The sequence below is a fragment of the Sander lucioperca genome, chromosome 7, assembly GCF_008315115.2.
Source record: "Sander lucioperca isolate FBNREF2018 chromosome 7, SLUC_FBN_1.2, whole genome shotgun sequence".
Classification (NCBI taxonomy): domain Eukaryota; kingdom Metazoa; phylum Chordata; class Actinopteri; order Perciformes; family Percidae; genus Sander; species Sander lucioperca.
Genome location: NC_050179.1, coordinates 7,555,123 through 7,577,357, shown reverse-complemented (window position 1 = coordinate 7,577,357; position 22,235 = coordinate 7,555,123). Strand labels below are relative to the sequence as shown.

The 22,235-nt window shown below is 40.0% G+C and overlaps 1 protein-coding gene across 5 annotated transcripts in view; it reads left to right on the top strand.

Annotated features, from left to right (window-relative positions):
• Nucleotides 1–21,332, top strand: part of LOC116038772 (contactin-1a-like) — a 71,170-nt gene extending 49,838 nt beyond the window's left edge. For 4 of the 5 annotated variants that reach the window (XM_031283432.2, XM_031283430.2, XM_031283434.2 and 1 more), the window contains exons 5-24: nt 300–478; nt 836–931; nt 1,868–2,074; nt 3,657–3,756; nt 4,287–4,468; nt 4,757–4,881; nt 5,454–5,571; nt 5,906–6,053; nt 7,020–7,147; nt 7,841–8,013; nt 8,656–8,779; nt 11,677–11,838; nt 12,171–12,320; nt 12,896–12,966; nt 14,070–14,304; nt 15,315–15,418; nt 15,718–15,907; nt 16,055–16,167; nt 16,268–16,424; nt 19,014–21,332. In XM_031283432.2, the coding sequence (XP_031139292.1) occupies nt 300–478; nt 836–931; nt 1,868–2,074; nt 3,657–3,756; nt 4,287–4,468; nt 4,757–4,881; nt 5,454–5,571; nt 5,906–6,053; nt 7,020–7,147; nt 7,841–8,013; nt 8,656–8,779; nt 11,677–11,838; nt 12,171–12,320; nt 12,896–12,966; nt 14,070–14,304; nt 15,315–15,418; nt 15,718–15,907; nt 16,055–16,167; nt 16,268–16,424; nt 19,014–19,090 (2,839 nt within the window). In that variant the 3' untranslated portion in view covers nt 19,091–21,332. Of the gene's footprint in view, nt 1–299; nt 479–835; nt 932–1,867; nt 2,075–3,656; nt 3,757–4,286; nt 4,469–4,756; nt 4,882–5,453; nt 5,572–5,905; nt 6,054–7,019; nt 7,148–7,840; nt 8,014–8,655; nt 8,780–11,676; nt 11,839–12,170; nt 12,321–12,895; nt 12,967–14,069; nt 14,305–15,314; nt 15,419–15,717; nt 15,908–16,054; nt 16,168–16,267; nt 16,425–17,936; nt 18,149–19,013 lie in introns of those variants that run through there. The other variant, XM_031283431.2, reaches the window with a different exon arrangement.
• Nucleotides 21,333–22,235: the final 903 nt, after the last annotated feature.

The following is a 22,235-nucleotide window of genomic DNA, read 5'->3' as shown; positions in this document are numbered from 1 at the left end:
ACAGTATGTGCATGCGTTTATAGAAAGAAAAAGCAACTGTAATGCAGACTCTGGTCCGATTTTGCGCCGCTGTGAGGAGCCACAAAGGACAAAACCACACATATAATTAATATACATAATTAAAATACTGCATGTCACAAACAACTTACCTGACCTCTGCTTGTAGTACTCCATGTGAAACAATCCATTTGTCAACAAGTAATCAAATAGTAGTTATGTACTTCCATATCATACTTTACACAGACTGCTTTCACAATGCTCTACTCTACTGTATTGACCCTAATTTGTTTTCCTTGCAGGTGGATTATGGAGGACATGGAAATTGACTTGAATGCACAAGGAAGCCACTACAGTTTAGTAGGAGGCAACTTGGTCATCAGCAACCCCATTAAAACCAAACATGTAGGACAGTACTTCTGTTTGGCTACCAACATGTACGGCACGGTCATCAGCCGAGAGGCCTCAGTCCAGTTTGGATGTAAGTAGCCCACATGTGAACCCCTTTTTAGGCTGCAGTACAGTACCATGCAGATTTAACAATGAACTGTCCTGGAGCTGTACTTTCATGCATATTAAGTGTACTGAAATTGCAAGGGCAACTGGGACAAATCATAAGTGGTGTGGAAAGTGCAATTTGTGAATGGTCTCACTTCATGATGCCAGAATGGCTAATGTACTTTTTTACTGTAAACTCCAAATCAGTTGTTGAACTTTATACAACCCTTAAATCTTTAGTGTAGGTCTTATAGGAATTAGCTATAGGTGATTCTTAAATATGAATGTATGACAATATATTCTGTCTTTACAGTTGATTTTTTGTCTCTGCCTCTCTCAGATCTCGATCTTTTCTCGTCTGAGGAGAGGGAGTCGGTGTTGGTCAAAGAGGGACAGGGGGCAGTGCTGCTCTGCGCTCCTCCACCTCACTATCCAGGTACAGCATGTGATAGCTCTACCATTCTTTAGCATTTAGATTTGTAATGTTCTGTTATTGATTGTATGGTTCTCATCCTTGGTGCTGCAGTCCATAGCCATGCAAGTCAGGTGGACTGTAGATTGTACAATTCCCTTATATTTTAAGGAAAGTGTGCCTGCTGTAGTAGCCATTATACATACTTTACTGTGAGCCTTTTTTTATCCACATCTAGGATTTCATGACACTTGTGAACCAATTATATGAAATGAACCAAAGATATTTTGTCCCCTGTCAGCTTGAGATTGAATTGCCCTTCTTAATGTCCTCTAAGGTATAAAAATAATGACATCACTGACTCTGTAATTGTCTCATTATGAGTATTTAAGCTTTTTTTTCTCAGTTTGAAGTCATCCCCATGCTGGGTTTACTTCTACTCCCTCATGGAAGTAACAGAGAAAGAATGTTTTCATCAGCCTCATGTCTAGTTCAAGCTAATATGTCATTACAGTTGTTGTTTGTTTTCTCTTCTTCTACTTGTATATGTGGTCACATTTTATCAAGCATTTTTAGAGCAGTAATTCAACCTAAAAACTTTTACACATATTTTCCATATTCATGCTTATGCAAATCTGTCAAACACAACAGTCTGAAAGCATTGTTAATTCTCTCTCCACAGCATCAGAATTACTCAACAAGCCAGTGTGCTCACAGAATGCCTCTATTATGCCTCTCAGCTAAAAGAATTATAAGATTTAATCTAAAAGGTCAATAGATGCTTGAATAATAAGTCCCCCTCAGCACCAAAGAATTGTGCTATTTTTATTTTGCATGTATTCAGATTATTGAAACTGAGCCATCTTCATATCCAATCCCCTCGGCTCTTTCCAAAGCTTTTGCTGTGTGTCCAGGGTCTTGATTGACGGGTGCCGTTTTGTTGTGTCTCTTTCTGTGCAGCCGAGCTGTCATTCCGATGGATCCTCAACGAATTCCCTACCTTCATCCCACTGGACAAGAGGCGTTTTGTCTCCCAGATAACGGGTAACCTCTATATCTCCAAGGTGGACTCCTCCGACAGCGGCAACTACTCTTGCATTGCGTCCAGCCAATCCATTTCCAAGAGCGTTTTCTCCAACTACATCCCCCTCGTACCTCTGGCTGAACGTTAGTACCTCACTTCCTACTACCCCGTTGTCTTTCCAGTTGCTTATTTCTGACCTTTTGATAAATTATGATTGCATTGGAGCCGTTTGAGATTTCTGGTTTCTTCAGTTTTACAGCCAGTGATCTTAAATAACCCACATAAAAGCCTAAGTCCAAATCTGGGTTAGTTTAATTATCCTGTACCAGATTGATCACAGTATGATACTTTGGCCACAAGAACCTTTGCAATGCTCTGCAATTAACACACTTTAGTATGCAATGCAATACATATGTTTTGATGTATAAAATGCACTTAAGCACAAGACAATCGTGAAATACAACAAAAAGATTGAATACACGTCTCTTTAATAGTCAGGAATCCTTGAAAAAGTGTTCAATAAAGAAATAGAATCCAGAGGTGCGAGTAAAGAGCAGGAGCTTAAGTGTTTCTTAAAGAGATGAGTTTCAAAAATAAGCTCAAAGATAGAAAGAGACTCTGCCTGGCTGAAGCAAAGCACTATATTGATTTCTTTCTCTCGCCCCTAATTAAGCACCATGTTAAATCACAACAGTGCTCGTTTTAAATGTGATAAGGTCACGCCACTGTTGTTGACGCTTTCAATTAGATTTATAGGAACAAATTAGCTCAGAAGTCGACTGACACACAAGAACTTGCTTTAAGACAGAACCAGCATGCTATGAAAAAATGAACTGGAACATGAACAGCCCCAGAGATAGAGATCACAAACTAAAGCAGTGCACATAGTAGTTAATTCATTCTGTGTGTGTGTTTGCACGGCTGGATGTAAGAAGTACAAACACAAAAATATTTAAGTGTTTTCCTTAGGGGCCTTCCCAGAATCCATCAGTTATTCTTCACTGTTTGGTATTGACTTTTATGATCATGTAACTTGTGGCCTGCTTCACCTGTGACAGAAGTGTTTTGAATGGTATTATAGTTACTTAGGACACGGACTAGAATGTTGTGTCCCACCACAGAGGTCAGGATTAGAGCAGAGCAGGCCAGTTGTTTGGGCTCTCTCATGCATATGTGTATTATGAGATGCTATCTGGGTATGATGTGGCCTGTATTGAACTCTAACAAGTTTGTGTGTCTCTGTTTGCATACCTTTGCATGTTGTCATGGCTTTTTAAATGCCTTGTGTACAGTATGTGTACATAGGACACAATGATTGCATTACTCATGAATGCTAATCCTCTGATTTACGTATCATCTACATTGTTATATTGAATGTGTTAACATGGTATAGTAGTATCATAGTTATAATCAGTTTTTTTTGCCATATCCTGGTTATGTTTTTTAGTAGTTTATGTAAACACCATATCCTGGTTTGAGAAACTGGAAAAGCCCGTTAGTGCTTTGTGTCTATGTGCTTCAGTAGGACATCTGAGTAAAAGACAACATTTACAAAGAAGTATCTTTTGTTTAATTTGACCCACTTAGGTGTTGACAGAAAAGGCATTTGAAAATGGTTCAAATGAACACCAAATCATTTTGAAACCACCATTTGTTTCAGGCTTAGTAGCTAGAAATGGGTTTAGCACCTGAGTCATGATTCTGGTCTCTTGTTATTCCTGTCAGGTCCCATCCGGAAATACCCTGCTGACCTCAAAGTCAAGTTCCCAGACACCACTGCTCTGGTGGGGCAGAATATCACCTTGGAATGCTTTGCTTTGGGAAAGTAAGTGTGAGAGATCATTGGTTACCTGTTTGTAATGTGCAATGTTTGAACTGAAATGTTTCATGAAAATCTGGTATCAGCCAGTGAGTCTTATCTTCTAAGTGTTTTCAAGTGACATAAAATGGATCCCAAAGGAAAATTTAAATGAATATAGATAGAGCTTCAGAGGGTTTTCTGCTCAGTCAGTAATGAAATAATGAGGAAAGGTTACTCTTTGTTATTATTGTGGCATAAAATAAGTTAATTGAATTGATGCAGCATATCAATACACACTTTAGTACATACATTCTGACTCTCGGCAACTAAAATACAAAATTTAAATTAATAGGGATGTGTCAATTGGTCAAACCACCATATTAGTTAACCCCTAATGCACAGTAACTGTAGTTTACACTGTCTTAGATTTGCTGCCTATTCTCTAAGCTAAATCATTAATAAAGCATGTTTCAGTTACATTATGATGAGTGCAGTGATGCATTACAAGTTGAAGCTAGGCTTCTGTGTTATTTTTCTCTCTCTGCCCTTCCCAGCCCTGTCCCTGAGATCCGCTGGAAGAAGTTAGACGGACAGCTGCCACCCAATCACGAGGTGCGGATGGCGGGGGCTCATCTACACCTGTACAATGTGCAGTTTGAAGACGGAGGCAGCTATCAGTGTGAGGCGGTGAACTCGAGAGGAAAGGACTACCACGCTGCACGTGTGTCTGTAGAAGGTAAGAAGTGTGCTGTATGTCACGTCAGCCTTCTCCTCCTAAAGCATATGACAGGGAATACACACATTCATCAAATGTAAGTTTCACAGTCTTTATCAGCTGTATTAATTCTCTGCTGGCACTGGTGTGTGGGCTAAATTAACCAGCCCTTTGTTCTTATCAGTTCCTAGTACATTTTCTCATGTTTTTCTTTTTATAGATCTAACACCTACTGTAATTCCTCAAGTATTATATCATATAATATTTAGCAGCTTTGACATTTTCTGAAATACTGTTACTCATTTGCAGCTTTTCCTGAGTGGATGGAGCACATCAGCAGCACAGAGAAAGACCTCAGTAGCGATTACACTATGTCCTGCGTAGCCAGTGGCAAACCAGAACCACGCATCCGCTGGCTGAAAAATGGAGAACTGGTAATATTCAAACTCATAAATCTTTAATGTCTTAAAATATGTGTTCATATATATATATATATATATATATATATATATATATATATATATATATATATATATATATATATATATATATATATGCACTTTATTTCATCTCATACATCTTAATTTAGCTATAGTGTATGCAGAGCCCCTTGGCAGCCCCGCGAGATCTCTTAGAACCTGTACAGTGTGCAACCCAGGCTTGTTACAGTAGCACAGCAGTGACAGGAAGCTGGCACTGTGGGTACACATCATGTCAGGAGAAAGCACCTGTTGGTATTGAGTGGGTGCCAGCATGGGTTGTGTAACCCTCCAACAGAGGAACAAGTAGTGACAGCGGAGTGGGGGAGGCTGTTTCATTGCATCATTATGCATTAATGATATCCTGTCTCAGTCAAATACACTAATTGTCATCTGTACTTCTGTGCATGTTAACAATCAACAGTTTGATTTTAATCATGTGCTTATTAATAGAATTTAAATGGTATGAAAATGGTAAAATGTAGAATGATGATATTTTAACTTCACACTCTTGTTATTTTCCACAGTCTGATAGAAAAGAGATGAGGTTCAGCAGCTTGACGTTTGACGATTCAGGAATGTACCAGTGCATTGCAGAGAATCACCACGGAGTTATATATGCCAATGCAGAACTGCGTGTTCATGGTGAGTCACTCTTTGGCTACAGCCGCAGCACAAAAGGCTGCACCAGAGATTTAAAGGTCACGTTTCAAGCTGACTAATTAGAGCTCATTAGGATTTCTGGAGTGCAATGTCAGATTTTATAAAGAAAAACAACTTTTCCATGGATGGGGAAAAAAAACATACATTAAGAATGTTCCCAAAAATTGACTTTGGTCATCCAAAGCAGCATGCATAACATGTTACTTTGGACAGTACATTTTTATAATTGCAAAAAGGGCCATAAATATATGCATGTCTGCAGTCGATGCACATTCTACTAAGTTTGTGATGAATAATCCAAACTGTCCCTCCTCAGTCTGTGCTCCCACATTTGAACACAACCCAGTGAAGAGAGTCCTGGCACCTAAAAATGGCCGGGTGGTGATCCAATGTCGACCCAAAGCGGCTCCAAAGCCCACCTTCTCCTGGAGCAAAGACACCGAGCTGCTTTACAACTCCACCAGGTGAGCAGTCTCTTAATAAGATGGCACACTTCCTTTTGTCTTCTGATCTGTAAATATAATATAGATGATATGGATGGATATGGATGCATTCATAGAGGCTGGTTTATCATGGCAGAGTTTTCCTTTGTGCTGTAGTTTTTAATGCAAATATTCATCAACCTTTTTCTGTGACTGGGAGACACATCTGGGTCATACTAACACAAGGACGAGTATCTGAGAATGTAATGTCTCACTACGCTAGATGGGATATAGAGTCGATCCCCTCTAGAGTAGGAAGACGCATACAGTGTAGTGATTTTGGGGATCTAAATAAGCTCTAGATCTCTTAAATGTGCTTAGTGCCAGAAAAGTCTTTAGTGTTGTTGTTTGCCAGTGATTGCTGTGCGCTGCTCTGCTGTCTGTCAGTGGTTGACATTAAGCTCATTCTTAGACTCCTTAGCGTGGACAGACTGGATGTGTAACCCCTGTCTTGTGGTCCTGACTGACAAAACAAGCCTAATCTGTGAGCTGTAAGACCCCCAACCCTTTCCCCCACCCTTCACACCCCCATGTACCACAGTGAGGACTCACATAGGGAAGGAGCAGCGGCAAAATGTCTATGCAGCAGACACCTCATAATAATTGATATGGTGGCTGTATGCATGAGAGAGGGTGTGGAGTAGTGACTGGGCAGCTGGCACGAGGCTATTTGTCATGCAAAAATGCAGAGAAAAATGAATCGTTACCTTGCTTTTAGTGCAATTTAATGTTGCGTCTCGCTGAATAGTTTCACATTGACATACTTGTCAACCCTCTATCTCATTAGGAAACGGGCAAACATTCAGAGTACTTTCATCATTTTTCATCATCCGCAAAACCGTGGAATAACATATGCTGGACTTTTGACCTTCATATTGTGCTGAATATTTTATATCACGTAGCTCTTTCCCGTCAGTGTGTGAAGAATTAATTCTGGTTTCTCCTCAGGGTGTTTATCTGGGAGGATGGGAGCCTGGAGATCCTCAACGTGACACGAGCAGATGAAGGCAGGTACACCTGCTTCGCCGAGAATGACCGGGGCAAGGCCAACAGCACGGGCTCTCTGTTGGTTACAGGCAAGTTTCACCTAATGAGCAATGCTTAATTGATAACTCTCTTTTTAACACCTCTTTTTTGTAATGCTTCCTGGACAGTTGGTGTTGCTTTGACTGATGTCGGCCTTCGCTGGCGATCATTCCTGTCACTCTCAGTCCCACCAAACACTCCTGACCTCCAAATGTTGACTTTTGAATAATGGCCCTGTCAGCAGGTTGACAGTATACAGGCTACTGGAGTATATTCAGTCATTCCCCAAGGATAGAGGAGAGAGAGAGGATTGCTTTAGATCAGATGTGAAGAGACAAGGGCTTAGTCCTCACACTGTTTGATGAGGAGAGGACTTGAGTTATGAACTTGTTGAGATAGTTTGATTGAATAGTGAATAATAACATGGATATGAGTTTTTGTTGCTTGTGATTAGTTTTCTTTAGACATGCAATCTCAGCTGTCAAACATGTTCTTTTTACAGTTGATCTCCAGTGGTGCTGGATGTACAGCTCTTGTCTGACCTCTTCTGGACATTTGTGCACAGTGAACAATTCTAGCTTTTGTATATTAACATCATGTACTTTACTATAAATCTGTCTACTATGTGACTGCTCAAGATTCCCTTTTTCATCAAAGTCTTTTACCTAAATTACGTTTTAGCGGCTGGAAAGATCTCTTCCCCGTCATCACTGATTCTCTCATCCTCTTTTGTTTCTCCCCAGAGTCCACAAAGATCACCATGGCACCGTCCAATGCTGACGTTAAAGTGGGTGAGAACACCAGGATGCAGTGTGCTGCATCCCATGACCCCTCACTGGACATCACCTTCATCTGGTCCCTGGATGGCCGGGTCATTGACCTGCACAAGGACAGTCAACATTATGAACGCACGCTGGTGAGACATCATGTTGGTTAATTAAAGCTATAGTGCGTAGTTTCTGTTGTCCCCATGAAGAATTCTAAGTAATGACAACAAAACTGTTGGCGCGTCCACATGATACAAGCCTTCCATGACCGCGCACCGATTCTAAAAGCCATTCACATTCCTTCTAATAGTGTCTAATAGTGCATTGTATATCAATTTAATAGTAATTTCCGTTAACATCCATTATTGTTGACATGACCTACTCTCTCTCTTAGTGCAGCTCTAACCATAAGTTAGCGGTTTGCATTTCTCATTTGTCACTGCCCACTAGGCAAACACTATTATAATTGTGATTGATGATACCCCATTTTTGTACACAAGGAGGATTTTTCCCTTGTAAAAACGGGGTCCAGTACCATATAATACTGTTTGCGTGGTATTAGCATAGCCACTTTGACTCTCAAACAGCGAGTTCAATGCAGTCATGTATTTTTTAAGTAGGTTTTTAGTATGGTTTTACCTTTCTACAGTGAAAGAGTGCTGTCTTGAGCAAACACGTGGACCCCGACATTTTAATTTTGCTCTGACAAGGACACAGTGGGAAAGCTTTGCCTCTCAATGTATGATGATTTGCCTACTTCTTAATTTACTCTTGTGTGTTGTTTTGTGCAGAATGGAAGCTCAAACGGCGAGCTACTGATTAAGAGCCTCCAGCTGAAGCATGCCGGACGCTACACCTGCACTGCACAGACCCCCATTGACAATGTCACCGCCTCTGCCCACCTTGTTGTCAGGGGTGAGTCATGAGTAGTCATGTATATGAAATGTGGCTGTAAAGACATATTTTCTCAATCAGCTACTTACTAGGCTAGATGTTATCTCTATAAACAGATATCTGCATATGAATGCAGAAGATTCAGAGATTGCGAGAGATGGGATTTTGACATTAACACACTATTCTCTGTGAAAGTTCTAACCATTTTGATTATTTTCCGTGAGAGATTTCTGTATTTTGTATTCTGTCTTTGCTCTGGATTGTTTGGATACTGTCTAATCAAATCTGATTAAGTTATGCCAACACAGTCCTGATGGAGCAGAGTTTTCGACTGTTAAACTCTTTATAAATAATGCCCAAATGAGTATAAAGATGTTTTTCAAACTTTGATGGTTGCTTAGTTTTTAATATTTAGCGTTTTCAGAAAGTTTAATTTCATAGAGCTTATTAAAGTGAGCACAAGACAAAAGAATTCCACAGTTCATCAGACACATATTTCTAAACTACTCATTAAAATGTTCCCCTAATTCCTTATTGTCAGTGTGACCCTGTGTGTGAAAAAAGTAGAGACAGAGAGAGATAACACGTAGTAAGTAACTGTATCCAGTGTATGTTTAATGAGAAGTAAATCTCTCCAGAGTAACCAGACCAGATTCATTTGCCAGACAATCTGTTCACCCCGAGACTCCACGTCAAGGAAAGCAAGAGAGAAAGCGCTGGAAAAAGCTATGGAAGGAAACGCCTTGTGTCCTCATGCAAGAAAGAAAGACACACACACACACACACACACACACACACACACACACACACACACACATGGAACACTCACTATCTACCACTACCACCCAGAAAAGCTCAGTGATAGCCAACCAATACTGCCTTTATATAAGTGCAAATAACTCAACTCAAACATATCTGCTAGTGCCTTACCTCTAGATTATATTGTTTGGCTTTACTTTATGTTGGCACTTTGCAAATTAGGTCGGATTTATCTAAATGCTCTATGTCCGCCAGGCAAAGTAACTTAGAAAACAAATGGTAACTTTTACAGCCTGTTGCTGTGGTTGCATTACAATAAACAGTTGTATATTTGTTTAACTGAGAGAAGCAAGCAATGCTTTGCTTATTAAGAGTCAGCTCTCACTTGTCTTCATTATAACTGAATAAAGTAGAACGTTTTATAGAGTAGTGAGGGCTGTTGGCACTACAGCAACTAGCATGTTTATGGTTATTAATTGTGTAATGCCATGTGATCAGTATTTGATGACTAAAGTGTGTATAACATCATAGATTTCTATCTTTCACCACAATATTTTGATATGGAGAGCTGCTGATTTCAGTACTTGTTCTTTCAGCCACATACAGATATCAACATGCACAAAAGAAACACTGCCACTCTTCCACCGTGCTCTGTCTGTCATTTACTGTATTTCACCTCCTGGATGATTCATCAGGCTTTGTTTTCACCCTCCACTTCCTGATGAGTGAGGGCTTGCCTTACAGCCTCCCCTCCGGTCTTGAAACAGACCCAGTGTTGGTGGACAAAGGGTCTCTTCAGATAGGAACCAGAGAACATTAGCAGTGATCTGGTTGCCAGTGATCCCTGTTGTGCACTGGGTGTGCTGCCACCGCTGCTGCTTTCTGAGCGGGTGTTGACAGATGGCCAGGTGAACGCACAGCAGCTGACTGTAACGTTTCCCAGAGTGGGACCAAAACACAGGCCCTTGGCCGCTCCTAATGGAGTGCCAAATGTCAGCAGTCCGGGTCGCAGCGAGGGAGAGATGAAAGACAGCCATTTATCACAGCATATGAGGAAGCAGATCTGCTTCAGGAGATTGGGCGAGCTAAAAACACAGCTCTGCACCTGCAGCTTGTTATTAGTGGGGATTTGGGATAGGGAAAAAGAGCTGTTTTCATATGACGGGTCTGTGTGTTTTTGTAGCGTAATCTTACCGTTTGCCTGGAACAGTGTTGAAATGTGGCTATGTTAATGTAATTGTCTGTGAATTGGGAAAACTATTCATAAACGTTATTAAATTTAATTCCTGGGAATACAGTATGTCAGTTAGTAAAAAGCACTGAAGCTTATCAGTTTAAACACATTGTGCTAAGCATCCATATGACACAGTGTTGTACAGACATGGAAACTCTGCACAATATTTCATCCCTTACATTGAATTGTACAAACTGGTAGATTTCACAACTTTTCTTTCTCTTCTGACTCATAGAGGAGAGGGGAAGCTTAAGGGCTGTCCAGCTTTGGCTGTCTAATCGCCTTACTTTTCTCTGTCATATGTTTATGACTTGAAAAAAGTAAATCCTGAGGCAAATGAGGAAATTTCTGAGGCTGTGGTTTGGGTGGCTAACATTGACATAGTCTGGGTTTTCTATTAGGCCATTTTTATGTTCCAAAGGAAGAATCGAGAGGAGCAGGAGGACCAAGAGAAACACTGGCTCAAAGGCTTTTTACTTAAGCTTTAGTTCCTATATGTCAATAGGCTTTAAGCTCTAATGCCTTAATCCATCAGTCTTTGCTGATGTCTTTTAAAGAAGAGACTTAAAAGAAGAAATGTTAGGGCTTTGATGTGCTGTGTTTCATATGCATCAAACAGTGGTCTTTTTGGAGAATGGTGTTAAAGTATACAGTTGTTAAACGACTCAGGACTTTTGCCAAAGATTTCCCCATGAGCTTGAATAAAGATAAAGCTCTTTCAATAACGCAATACCCTCTTTTTGTCTTGGACTTTTACTACGCTTCTGCCTGAGGGATAAGTCCAAGTGAGAGCTTGTGGGGATTTTAACTTGTGAAGGCTAAGGGACAGTGTCACTAATCTCAACACAACTGTGTGGCCACACTTGTATTCATCATCCATCAAACAACACTTTTAACCTGTCTCTTATTCTTTTCTTTACCCCAGGTCCCCCCGGTGCCCCAGGTGGGGTGCGAGTGATGAACAAAACTGACAAGAGCGTAACATTGCAGTGGAGCCGTGGAGCAGACAACCACAACCCCATCTCCAAATATACCATCCAGTACAGGGACTCCTTCTCAAAGGAAGTCTGGAAGAATGCCACTACATGTGAGAACTCAGCACACTAGTTCAAATAAACACTGCTACCTTAATGCTGAGCTGGCTCTGGTGTTACGATAATTTGGGTCATGCCACATAGTGATACTGTAGGCCTACATGGTGGTTAATGTCTTTTGAAGATGGCTGAAATATAATTTAGCCATGCCTCAAGGACTTAAAATATAGTAATGCATTCTGAAAATGGAACTTTGTTGTTGTTTTAAGGATATTTTTGTTAAATATAGGGATTGCAAAACCTATGCTGTGTAATGTTTTAGCATACCGTGCTATAGCCCTAATATCTTGGCATTGTAAAATGAAATCTGTGCTTTTATCTCTAGCTCCTACAGATGTAGAGGGGAATACAGAGATGGCCACAGTGGTGGATTTGTTCCCCTGGATAGAATATGAGTTCAGAGTGATTGCCACTAGCGCTCTGGGGACAGGAGAGCCGAGCAGCCCGTCACCTAAAGACAAAACCCTGGAAGCAAGTAAGATCATGTTCCTGACTTTAGGCTAACATTCGCTACATAAGACTTTTGGTATGGAGACATGGTCCTACAGTCCAGCTTTCCATTCTGATATGTATCCTTCATTATTCTGTTATAGCACTGTTTACTTACGTCAAGTATCACTGTAAAAGTGAGTCAGCAGAAATCCCATCAATCTGTACTTCCTACAGCAGAAGCATGCTGCCAAACTCACCACACAAACCTCTACAAATGAGCACTTTGCTGAAACTGTATACTGAAATTCAATTATAAAATGGAAATCACAGGCCTACAGTAACCTCTCTTCAAAAAAGATTCATCATTTAAGAGTAAGCCACTAGACGCAAGGCAAAACAACAGACCTTTTGCCTCTATGTTTCCTTCAGTGGCAAGGTTCCCACATTGACATTAAGGTGTTGCATTTGGCACAGGTCATGACATTGATATTGTATTTGCAGAGGAAGGATGTTTCAGTGCTGCTGCCAGGGATAGGTTACAGCCTGTGTGTGTTGGCATTGTGTATGTGGATTCTTAGCATGTGGGCTCAGAGTTTTGCTGTTGCTGTTTTATTGTAGTTCCTGTGGTGGCGCCCTCAGACGTCGGCGGCGGTGGAGGGAGTAGCAGAGAACTGACCATCACGTGGACGGTAGGTCTGAACTTTCCACTGGGCACATGGGTCAAAAGGGCCATTAGCTTAGTTAACACTCACAGAAAGGAGACCTGCTGCCATCACTCACCTTAGGCACATTTTAAGTGTTTTTATTTTCTAATAATGATAATAACATTTATTTTAGAGCACAGGTTAAAACAAAGTTGCAAAATGCTTCACAGAAGAAAAAGTAACACATCAGAACAATAAAATGGCAACAGACATAATTTTGACAATAAAAAACTGAGGGAAAACGCACACCTGATGTGTTGGCTTGCATGCAGATATAAAAAACAAAACGCTTATGACACCAATTACATTTATTTCAACTTTGTTCTATGCTTTGGCAAAACAGCCTTTTTTAGGGCCTTCCTTTTGACAATAAAAAGTGGTCCATGAATTTAAAGCATGCCAATAATATGTTTCCAGTCGCTTTAGAGGACAACAACGTAGTACATCAACAGATGAAATATATGGCAGATAACTGTTGAACTTGAGGCCACCACATCCCAGAAGATATAGAGGAACTAAAGCATTGGATAGTCTCATACTTTGTACCAAACAAAACAATCAATATCAACAAAAATCAATGACTGAACTGAATCATTCTCCTCCATTGCCCTGCTGCAGCGGTTTATAAATTAGCTCTCATAGGTAAAATGCCTTTTGCTTGGCTGAGGCATGGCTTTTCAATTCCTGAGCAGCTGGAGGATGGGGCAATGTGTTTACAGGTTAACAGTGCCTAATGCAGGCATGTCTTACTGGATATATGGTGTGAGAATAAAGCCAGAGTGCCAACAAAGGAAATGAGGCGTGAGGACAGATCAAGAGGGATGAGCCAGCAAAGTGTCCTAAACTCTTTGTATCATTCGCTATTCAGTTATTTTTACGGAACAGTATGTACATATATCTAATTAATGGAAATGGCCTTTTTTTCAGTCTTTCTGTTAACCCTAGTATATAGCACAAGCATAAGTGGATGATGCATGATATTCATAGTGTGAACTCTGACAGGATTAAGTTGTAATTCACACGCAGGCTTGAGAGGTGTGTTGAATAAAACATTACATTAAAGTAATATTTGATGTTTCTGTCATCAGCCTGTACAGCCACAGTACTACTATGGGCCTAATTTTGGCTACATTGTGGCCTTCAAACCACAAGATGGACACGAGTGGAGTAAGGTGACGGTTGCTGACCCTCAGGCCAAGCGATATGTCCACAAAGACCCCTCTATCCCTCCATCTACAGAGTTTCAAGTCAAAGTCAAAGCCTTCAACAGCAAAGGCGAGGGACCCTTCAGCCTAACAGCTATCATTTACTCTGCACAGGACGGTAAGCACTGAAAAGATTTACAGCTCTCAACGCTAAAGCATAAAAGGGAAAATGTGCCAAACTGATCTCAAAACAATGTCACAGATCAACGTGGGCCTGTTTGAATGAGGAATTCCTCAATATGCCAACACTCTGCTATTTCAATCTGTCAGTGTCAGCTACTTATTACCAGCAGGGTTTTCAATGGAATAGGACTCATTTAATAGGAGTCCTCATGTATAGTTGTGAGGAATTTTAATACCCCTTGAAAGTGAACCCATCTTCCCCTCTCTCCATCTTTCCTTGCGGGGGGATTATCATGATCTATGTAGCATGAACCAGAAAGCTGATAATTCGCCCAAGGATGCAAAGCATTTAGCCTAGTTATTAACTTCCACTGACAGACAGTGGAGATAACCACTGGCAACCCAGACATGACGGGTTACAGAGATGCCCCGTTGCCATGGTAACCAACTTTGGGTACGCTTTCCTTTTGAGTGTCTATGATTTTATAGCTAAGCCTGCAGAAGCGTTCTGCCCCCAGGGGTGTGACCATTTGGATTTATGTGCATGCTGGTTGTGCAGTATTGTTTTTTTGCGTTTGTTTCTGTGTGAAACACAATGACAGTATTTGATGGGTTGTTGTTTCAAAGCCCAGCATGACTATTTCACATCCAGGGACAGTTTCCTGGCAGGGGCAGCCTACTAAGTGTATAACTGGCCCATAAGTCACGGAAAAGTATTTGATGGCCTAGTGAAGGAATGTGGGCCAAGAGAGATTTCTGTCACTTCACTTGTTCCTTACAGTGATTAATTCAAATTACTAAAATGATGCTTGAGCACCACTAAAAGAAAAATAGCATTAGTAAGGCCAGTAGACACATATAAAAAACACTAGATATTGTATGATCACGGTAATGGATCCATTAGCATGTGCATATGTTCCTACATATAAAATAATGGTTCTCTTACTGTCTCTCTTACTTACTACTCTCTTTCTATTTCACAAACTACTCTGTGTCTCTCCTCAGCTCCATCTGAAGCTCCTGTAAGTGTTGACGGCAGAGCTCTCTCTGCCACAGAAGCCATAGTGTGGTGGCTGCCTCTCTCACAGAGCAATATCGATGGATACCAGGTCAGTAGAAGTTTTACTGAGGCATCCTGGTAAAAGAAACGTGAGACGCACTACGGCTTGGCTCATGTCTTTGTGATGTGGTTTAAACTACTGTTTTAAATTCTAACACCCATTAGTAGAACTTTTATACCTGCTAGTTTCTATAAATTAGCATGCACCTATTTTAATTTTATTTATTTACTTGTACTTCCCTTTCCTTATGGTATAAACCAGTTTTTATAAGTGCTGTAAAGGCAAGGCTTGTGCACCAAGCTGGTGTTGGATCCCAGCCATCTCACCTCTGTCCCTCTGTGTCCCAGGTGAAGTACTGGAGGAATCAGGAAGACAGTGAGGGGCGGGCCCAGAGGGTGGTGGTACCCGGCAGTGAGAACCACACCAGGCTGGAGAGTATGAAGCCTGACTCCCACTACCTTATTGAGGTTCGGGGCTACAACTCTGCAGGATATGGGCCGGCCAGCGAGCACCTCCAGATCCACACCAAGAAAGCCCGTATGTTGTGCTTTTAGCAGTTTGACCAGCAGGGATCTGCACTGAAAACAACAACATGTATCTTAAAGCTATATTTAGTCCTTATTTACAAATATATGTTATTTTAATATAATTGTTATTCTTTACTGTTTTTGTGTGTTTTAACAGCTCCAAGTCGACCTCCCAGAATAGCTGGTAAAAAATTAAAGGGCCGGAAAGTAAATATTGTCTGGGAACATGTGGAACCACTTGCTAACGAGGCACCGGTAGATGGTTACAAAGTGAGTACAATTCTACATTTACTTTGATACAGATTATAATCTCTCTGAAGGAAAAAAAAAAACTTTACATTTCTTTTAAATGATATGTGTGTATACCTAGGTGCTTTGCAGGCAGCAGGGCCACTCCACAGGCACTCTGTACACAACCGGTAAGCAGAGCATAGACCTTCTCCTGCCCACAGATGGGAACTACGTGGTGGAGGTCCGGGCACACACAGAGGGGGGAGATGGGGCTGTGGCACAAGTCAACATCACAGGTAACAGACAGACTCACTTGTCCCCTTCATTCACAATATTGTAGTATAATAGTAGTATTATGATAACATTCATGATCCTTGTTTTTTTCCATATCAATAAAACATGGACTAGTCTCTCCTGTTATAACTATTCTAAAGCAAAAAGACAATTAAATAGATACTTCATATGTATAGACATACCGTGAAGAAGACTAGTTGGCAATATATTAGTTATTAAAGTTATTAAAATAAAGCAATCCCTTAATGGAAACTTTTAAAGGTCCCATGGCATGAACATTTCACTTTATGAGGTTTTTTAACATTAATGTGAGTTCCCCTAGCCTGTCTATGGTCCCCCAGTGGCTAGAAATGGTAATAGATGTAAACCAAACTCTGGGTATCCTGCTCTGCCTTTGAGAAAATGAAAGTTCAGATGGGCCGATCTGGAATCTTCCCTTTATGATGTCATAAGGGGAAAGGTTACCTCCCCTTTCTCTGCTTTGCCCGCCCAGAAAATTTGGCCCCTAGAAGGGTAGTCGTCTGCTGTAGTTGTACTGGTCACCTTGCTATTTTATAGTTGAGGTGCGACTTTACATTCTGATATGTGCTGATTTACTAGCCCCAGAGCCGTTGAAAGACTGACTAGCCCCGTTTGACGTGCTAGCTAACGTTAGCTAAAATTAGCTCGTGGTAGCTTAGACTGCGGTTAGATTTTTGTAGTATGCAGTTTGGGACTACAAATACAAAAATCTATCTGCTTGTTCAGGTACACATTCAGCCATTTGGAACAGACGCACACACCAGAATAGGCCTGTTTAGTAAGCTGTACGTGATGGCCGCATTCCTACACTTATAAAATACAATTCAATGTGGAAGTAATCCAAGTATTCAGAATACGTTACTCAGATTGAGTAATGGAATACGTTACAAATTACATTTGTGGGCATGTATTCTGTAACGGAATACGTTTTGAAAGTATCCTTCCCAACACTGTCAAGGCCACCCCCCCCCCCCCCCCCCCTCTCTCTCCTCCTCAATAGCATTTAAAGCTACAGACGCAGAAATGGCACATCCTAAGTAAAGCTCATTGTGGGACTGGCTCTAGTGGCTGTAATTCTGCACCAAAGCTGAATTTCGTGAATGAGACTCCAGATAGGGGACCACTAAGGCCTATATAAAAGCATCCAAAAAGCAGCATGTCATAGGACCTTTAAAGCAGGAGACTGAACGGGAATGTTAAAGAAGGAAACAATTGTTATGTTACTGTGAGTTGTCACATCACAGGTAGTACTGGTAAAATGATTTGTTGTGATTTAATAATCACTCACTTGAGCTTGGTATCAATGAATGATGACCCTCATCGTTCCCATCACATTCTACTTTTTGCCTTTTGGCATCTGCTCTCTGACTGACTGGTTTTAAACCACCTACAGACAGAATAAGACATATATTTTACAACCTAGAATTGTGCTTATAGAATTGTGAGATTTAAACATTTTTATAAGTGCCTTTTTTATGTTTGTTGTCTTTTGGGTACCTGGCAGCTTTACACTTTGTTAAATTGACAAAATGAAAAGTCAGACTTATAGCTAAGTTTCTGCTGAAAAAAAGACATCATGCATGTGGACAGTTTTAATGCTGCTAAACAAAGACACAAATGAATGCATAGAAAGTCTGCAAAATGAACCAAAAATTCAACCTGGACTTTAGAGATTTAAGGTACAATTTAGGTGTCTAAGTTGGATTAGGTCTTTAAGGTTTTTTCTTTTCAGTAAACATGTATCCTTGTTCTAATAAAGTGTTGGAAAATGGAAAGTGTGTGGCAGAAAAGCAGCTGACACTTTATGACTTACTAATTTAGAAGAATGAGGCATCCTGAAATGAAATTTAGTGAGTGAGAGTAATCTCTTGCGAAAAATATGACTGTTTAGTTTCATAAGTGGAACATAAATAAAGAAAGCCTTCAGTTATCTAATCACATTTTAAATCCATAGTGCTAAGGTAACACACTGTGACGGCTTATTCCTGGCCTGCCATTTGCTAGTGAGATTATACAAGGTTCAAAGTTGGCGGTAGGTTATCATTTGTCACAGCACAAGGGTTCCCTGGGCCAGAGCAGAGCTGTCACTTCAGGTTTCATACAGTACCTTAGATTGGAGGGCTAAGATGGGAAACTTTACGGCCCGTGACTAAAGCTTTGATACCCCCCCCTGACTCGATCCCCCACTGGCTGATGGACTGACAGGTATGCTGACTGGATAGAGGAGGCCTTAAGCCTCTGTAATTGATCTTGATGAGTAGAGGATACCCCTCCTGTGGTTTTCCTTATCTGTTATCGTTCAGTCCAGACCTACTGACAGCTTGATTTCACAGACCTGGGAATTTAAGCCATGGAGGATTTCAAATGCAGGGCATTGACAAATGGAGTGGGCATTTAAGGTGATCTCTACACAGATGGGGTATAATATCACACTTCACACAGTCTTTAGTTTCAGTCTTTGGTTTTATGGATATATTACGTTTTTCCTCAAATCAGCAGCAAATTTGACTGTCCGTGCAGGTATATTTTAAGCAAAATCTGACATACCTTTATCTCTGTTTGTCTCTCAGGTGGAAGTGTCATATCCGCCCCGTCTCTCAGCGTACTCTCCCTGCTCCTGGTGGCTCTCCTCTGCCTGAACCTCTGAATGTAGCGCCATCTTTGTCTTCACTTTCCGTGAAGTAGACTCTTTATGGTTGACGCCTATGAGGACTTTGGGACTCTTTCCACAATCTTTTGGTTCCACCCCGTAACCCGGGACGTCATATTCCAACTCTTCCCCTCTGGAATATGTTTGTGGAAATAGACACAGAAAAGGAAAAATTGGAAATGGACAAAGACATCCCTTATTTATCCACAAAAAGCCTCTTTGGAGGAGTGTCAAAGAAGTTCTGTCAACTTTTTAAATATGCCTTATATAAACGACTGCACTTACCTTTCACAATAACTTGTTTGAAAATGGATCATAACTGAAAGTGTGAACGTTACACTTAAGGTTGGCTGTTAAGTCTATTTACATCATGAAGCCGACCTTTCTTATGTAGATAAATAAGCTGTTTGTTCAGATATGTGGGCTTCATTTGATCTATAATATTTTAGAAAATCTACCCTACAGTGCATTCCATAGTATAAGGTAAACAAGTAGCTGTGAAGGATAAGTGTATGAGTTTATAAAAATGTCTTTGTCTTTCTTTACTTGCAGTTCAGTGGCATTTTCTTCTATTTTCTTTTTAAAATGAAGCACACCCTTTGTTACAGAGATACAGTCAAAGCAAATCTCATCATTTCATACTGGATTTTCTATTAACAAACATCTTAGAGGAAAGAGCAATTTATGTCATGCTGAATTAATATATCCAATAATTAATATTGTTTTGCTACCTAATATACTATGGATGTTATTTGATGAAAAAATTGATTGGTTTGACCTGCAATCAGTGCTTATTTACAAATCATAACATGAGCTCTATTGATAGAATACCACTTTCAAATTGTGTGCATGTTGACATTGTTACATGGAAAAAAAGTTTGAAATGGTTCAAAAGTGTGGGTCCATATTTGCAAAGCTGAATGTAAAGCAAAACATAGGAACAAGGAAGTGAACTATAAACAACATATCAGAGATGCAGTTTCAAATGCAAAACTGCATCAAACATTGTGTGACAGTGGTTATTTTGATTGCTTGCCACCTCTGGTTATATTTGTACAACAGTGATCAAGGCTTTGCCACAACATCTGGGTCATTATTGAACTAAACCTGAACAAAAGAAAAACCTGTTGTTTTCACTGTATCATTAGGACCTCAGTGGTAACTGCTGGTGCTTTGTAAAGAATGTTGGCATTTTATTTAGTATAAACGTTTTCATTTCATCTCTCTCGTTTATGGCTTTGTGTAAGAGTCACTATTTACAGTTATAGTGAACGGTAGCGATGCTCATGCCCTCCAATAATTGTGCAATGTATGTGTGGCTACTTTATATTTTCTAATAAGACAACTTGCCTAGCTCCTATAACAGTCATTTTTCATTATCTGGTATAAACAGAAGAAAAGCAAAGCCATCTATGTCAGCTCCGAGAGCCCATCAAAAGCTCATGATGTTGTTTCCACTGCATTATTTTTGTCTTTTCAATAACGTGATCAGAGATATATAAACAGTATCAACTGTTGTCTTTTTTATGAGTATTATATTTGTATGCCATGACCCACCTTTAGTTGGACAGTTTAAAAGTTTATTTCACTTGAATGGAGGAACAAATGCTGCGTTTTGAATTCCTCCAATTCATTCTTGTGTGACTGATGCTGGCCATGCTTCTACACTATATCAACATCCACCACAAAGTGCTTTTCCTAGTTTTCCTTCATGCGACAAATCATAAAAAGAGTTGCCAAATGCATGAATGCCTTGAACTTTGACGTTTTGGGACGAAGCAGCAGCTCTACATTCTAACATGCATGACATTGAAACAAATCAACTTTAAAGGAACTTTTCAACCTCTCAGCTTCATATTAAAATACATTCCATTTATATGAGTGGCATCCCTTTACACCAGAGACAGTGTAGATCTATAGTGAGCCTAATATGTGCATTAGCTGCTAAGCTTCATTAAGCCAGTTATCTCTTACAGTATGAAGTCTTGGGGAGATGATTTTTAGAGATAAAAATCTTAAACTGACTAAAGGAATCTCACTCATTCAAGTCCAAAAATTGGTTCTGCAGTTCCGCACACACGATGTTGGGGATTTGATAGCATCACTGGTGGCAATGGCAGCATGTTTGGCTGTTTGCTGGAAGTTCAGTGCTTCAGTTCAGTGGGCACTTGTGAGGGATGAAACTGGAACCTCTTATTGGCTGGACAAGGAACAATAAAAGTGTAGTTAACTATTAAAGTGCTCTGGTGTTTTCTCTGTTGTTTTGCAGGAACTTTTCTTTACATGTGAGGACTCAACAATGTGAGTTTACTGTAAGCATGAGTGTGAGTGCAGCTAAAAACTGTGAGGGTCTCGGAGCACTTTTGGCTGAGTTCTGGTGTGAGTCAGGTTTCCAGTCCATGGTGGAAGAAGTGGCTATACAAAAATGTAAAAATACCATTTTATTTACTAAATTAAAGTACATAATTATCAGCATGTGTGGTAATATGAATGAAGCCATTCATCACAACGTATTACTCTTTATAAAGCATGCATTAATGGAAAGTTTGTTCTACAAATGCATGATATTTTATAAGCTCCTTTTACATATTATATCTAATATATTTATCTGCCAAATTGATTAGATTAGAAAAAAATCTACTTTATTGTTGGTATAGGTACTAAGACAATGAAATGTAGATTAGCATCTAACCAGAAGTGCAAAAAGCAGTCAAGTTCAGAGTAATGTACAACGTATATACAGAATAAAATATAGAATAAATAGATTGTGGAATAAACAGTAAGGGGTATGAATACACTAGATATATACTGTATGAGCAGTATAGTATTAACAGTGTGTATGAATACGCTAAGATATATACAGTATGAACATATTAAGCAACTAGTAGCTGTCAGATAAATGTGGAGTAAAAAGTAAAATATTTCCTTCTGAAATGTAAAAGCATTAGGTAACATACAATGGAAATACTCAAGTAAAGTACAAGAAGATGAAAGTTGTATTTAAGTAAATGTACTCAGTTGCATTCCACCACTGACAGTCCAAGACTATAATGGAGTTTCAATCAAACTTTTGGTGTCACTGTTCAAGGGTAAATATGTCTCAAATATGACTTTGACTCTATGTGAGTGCAGATATTAATGG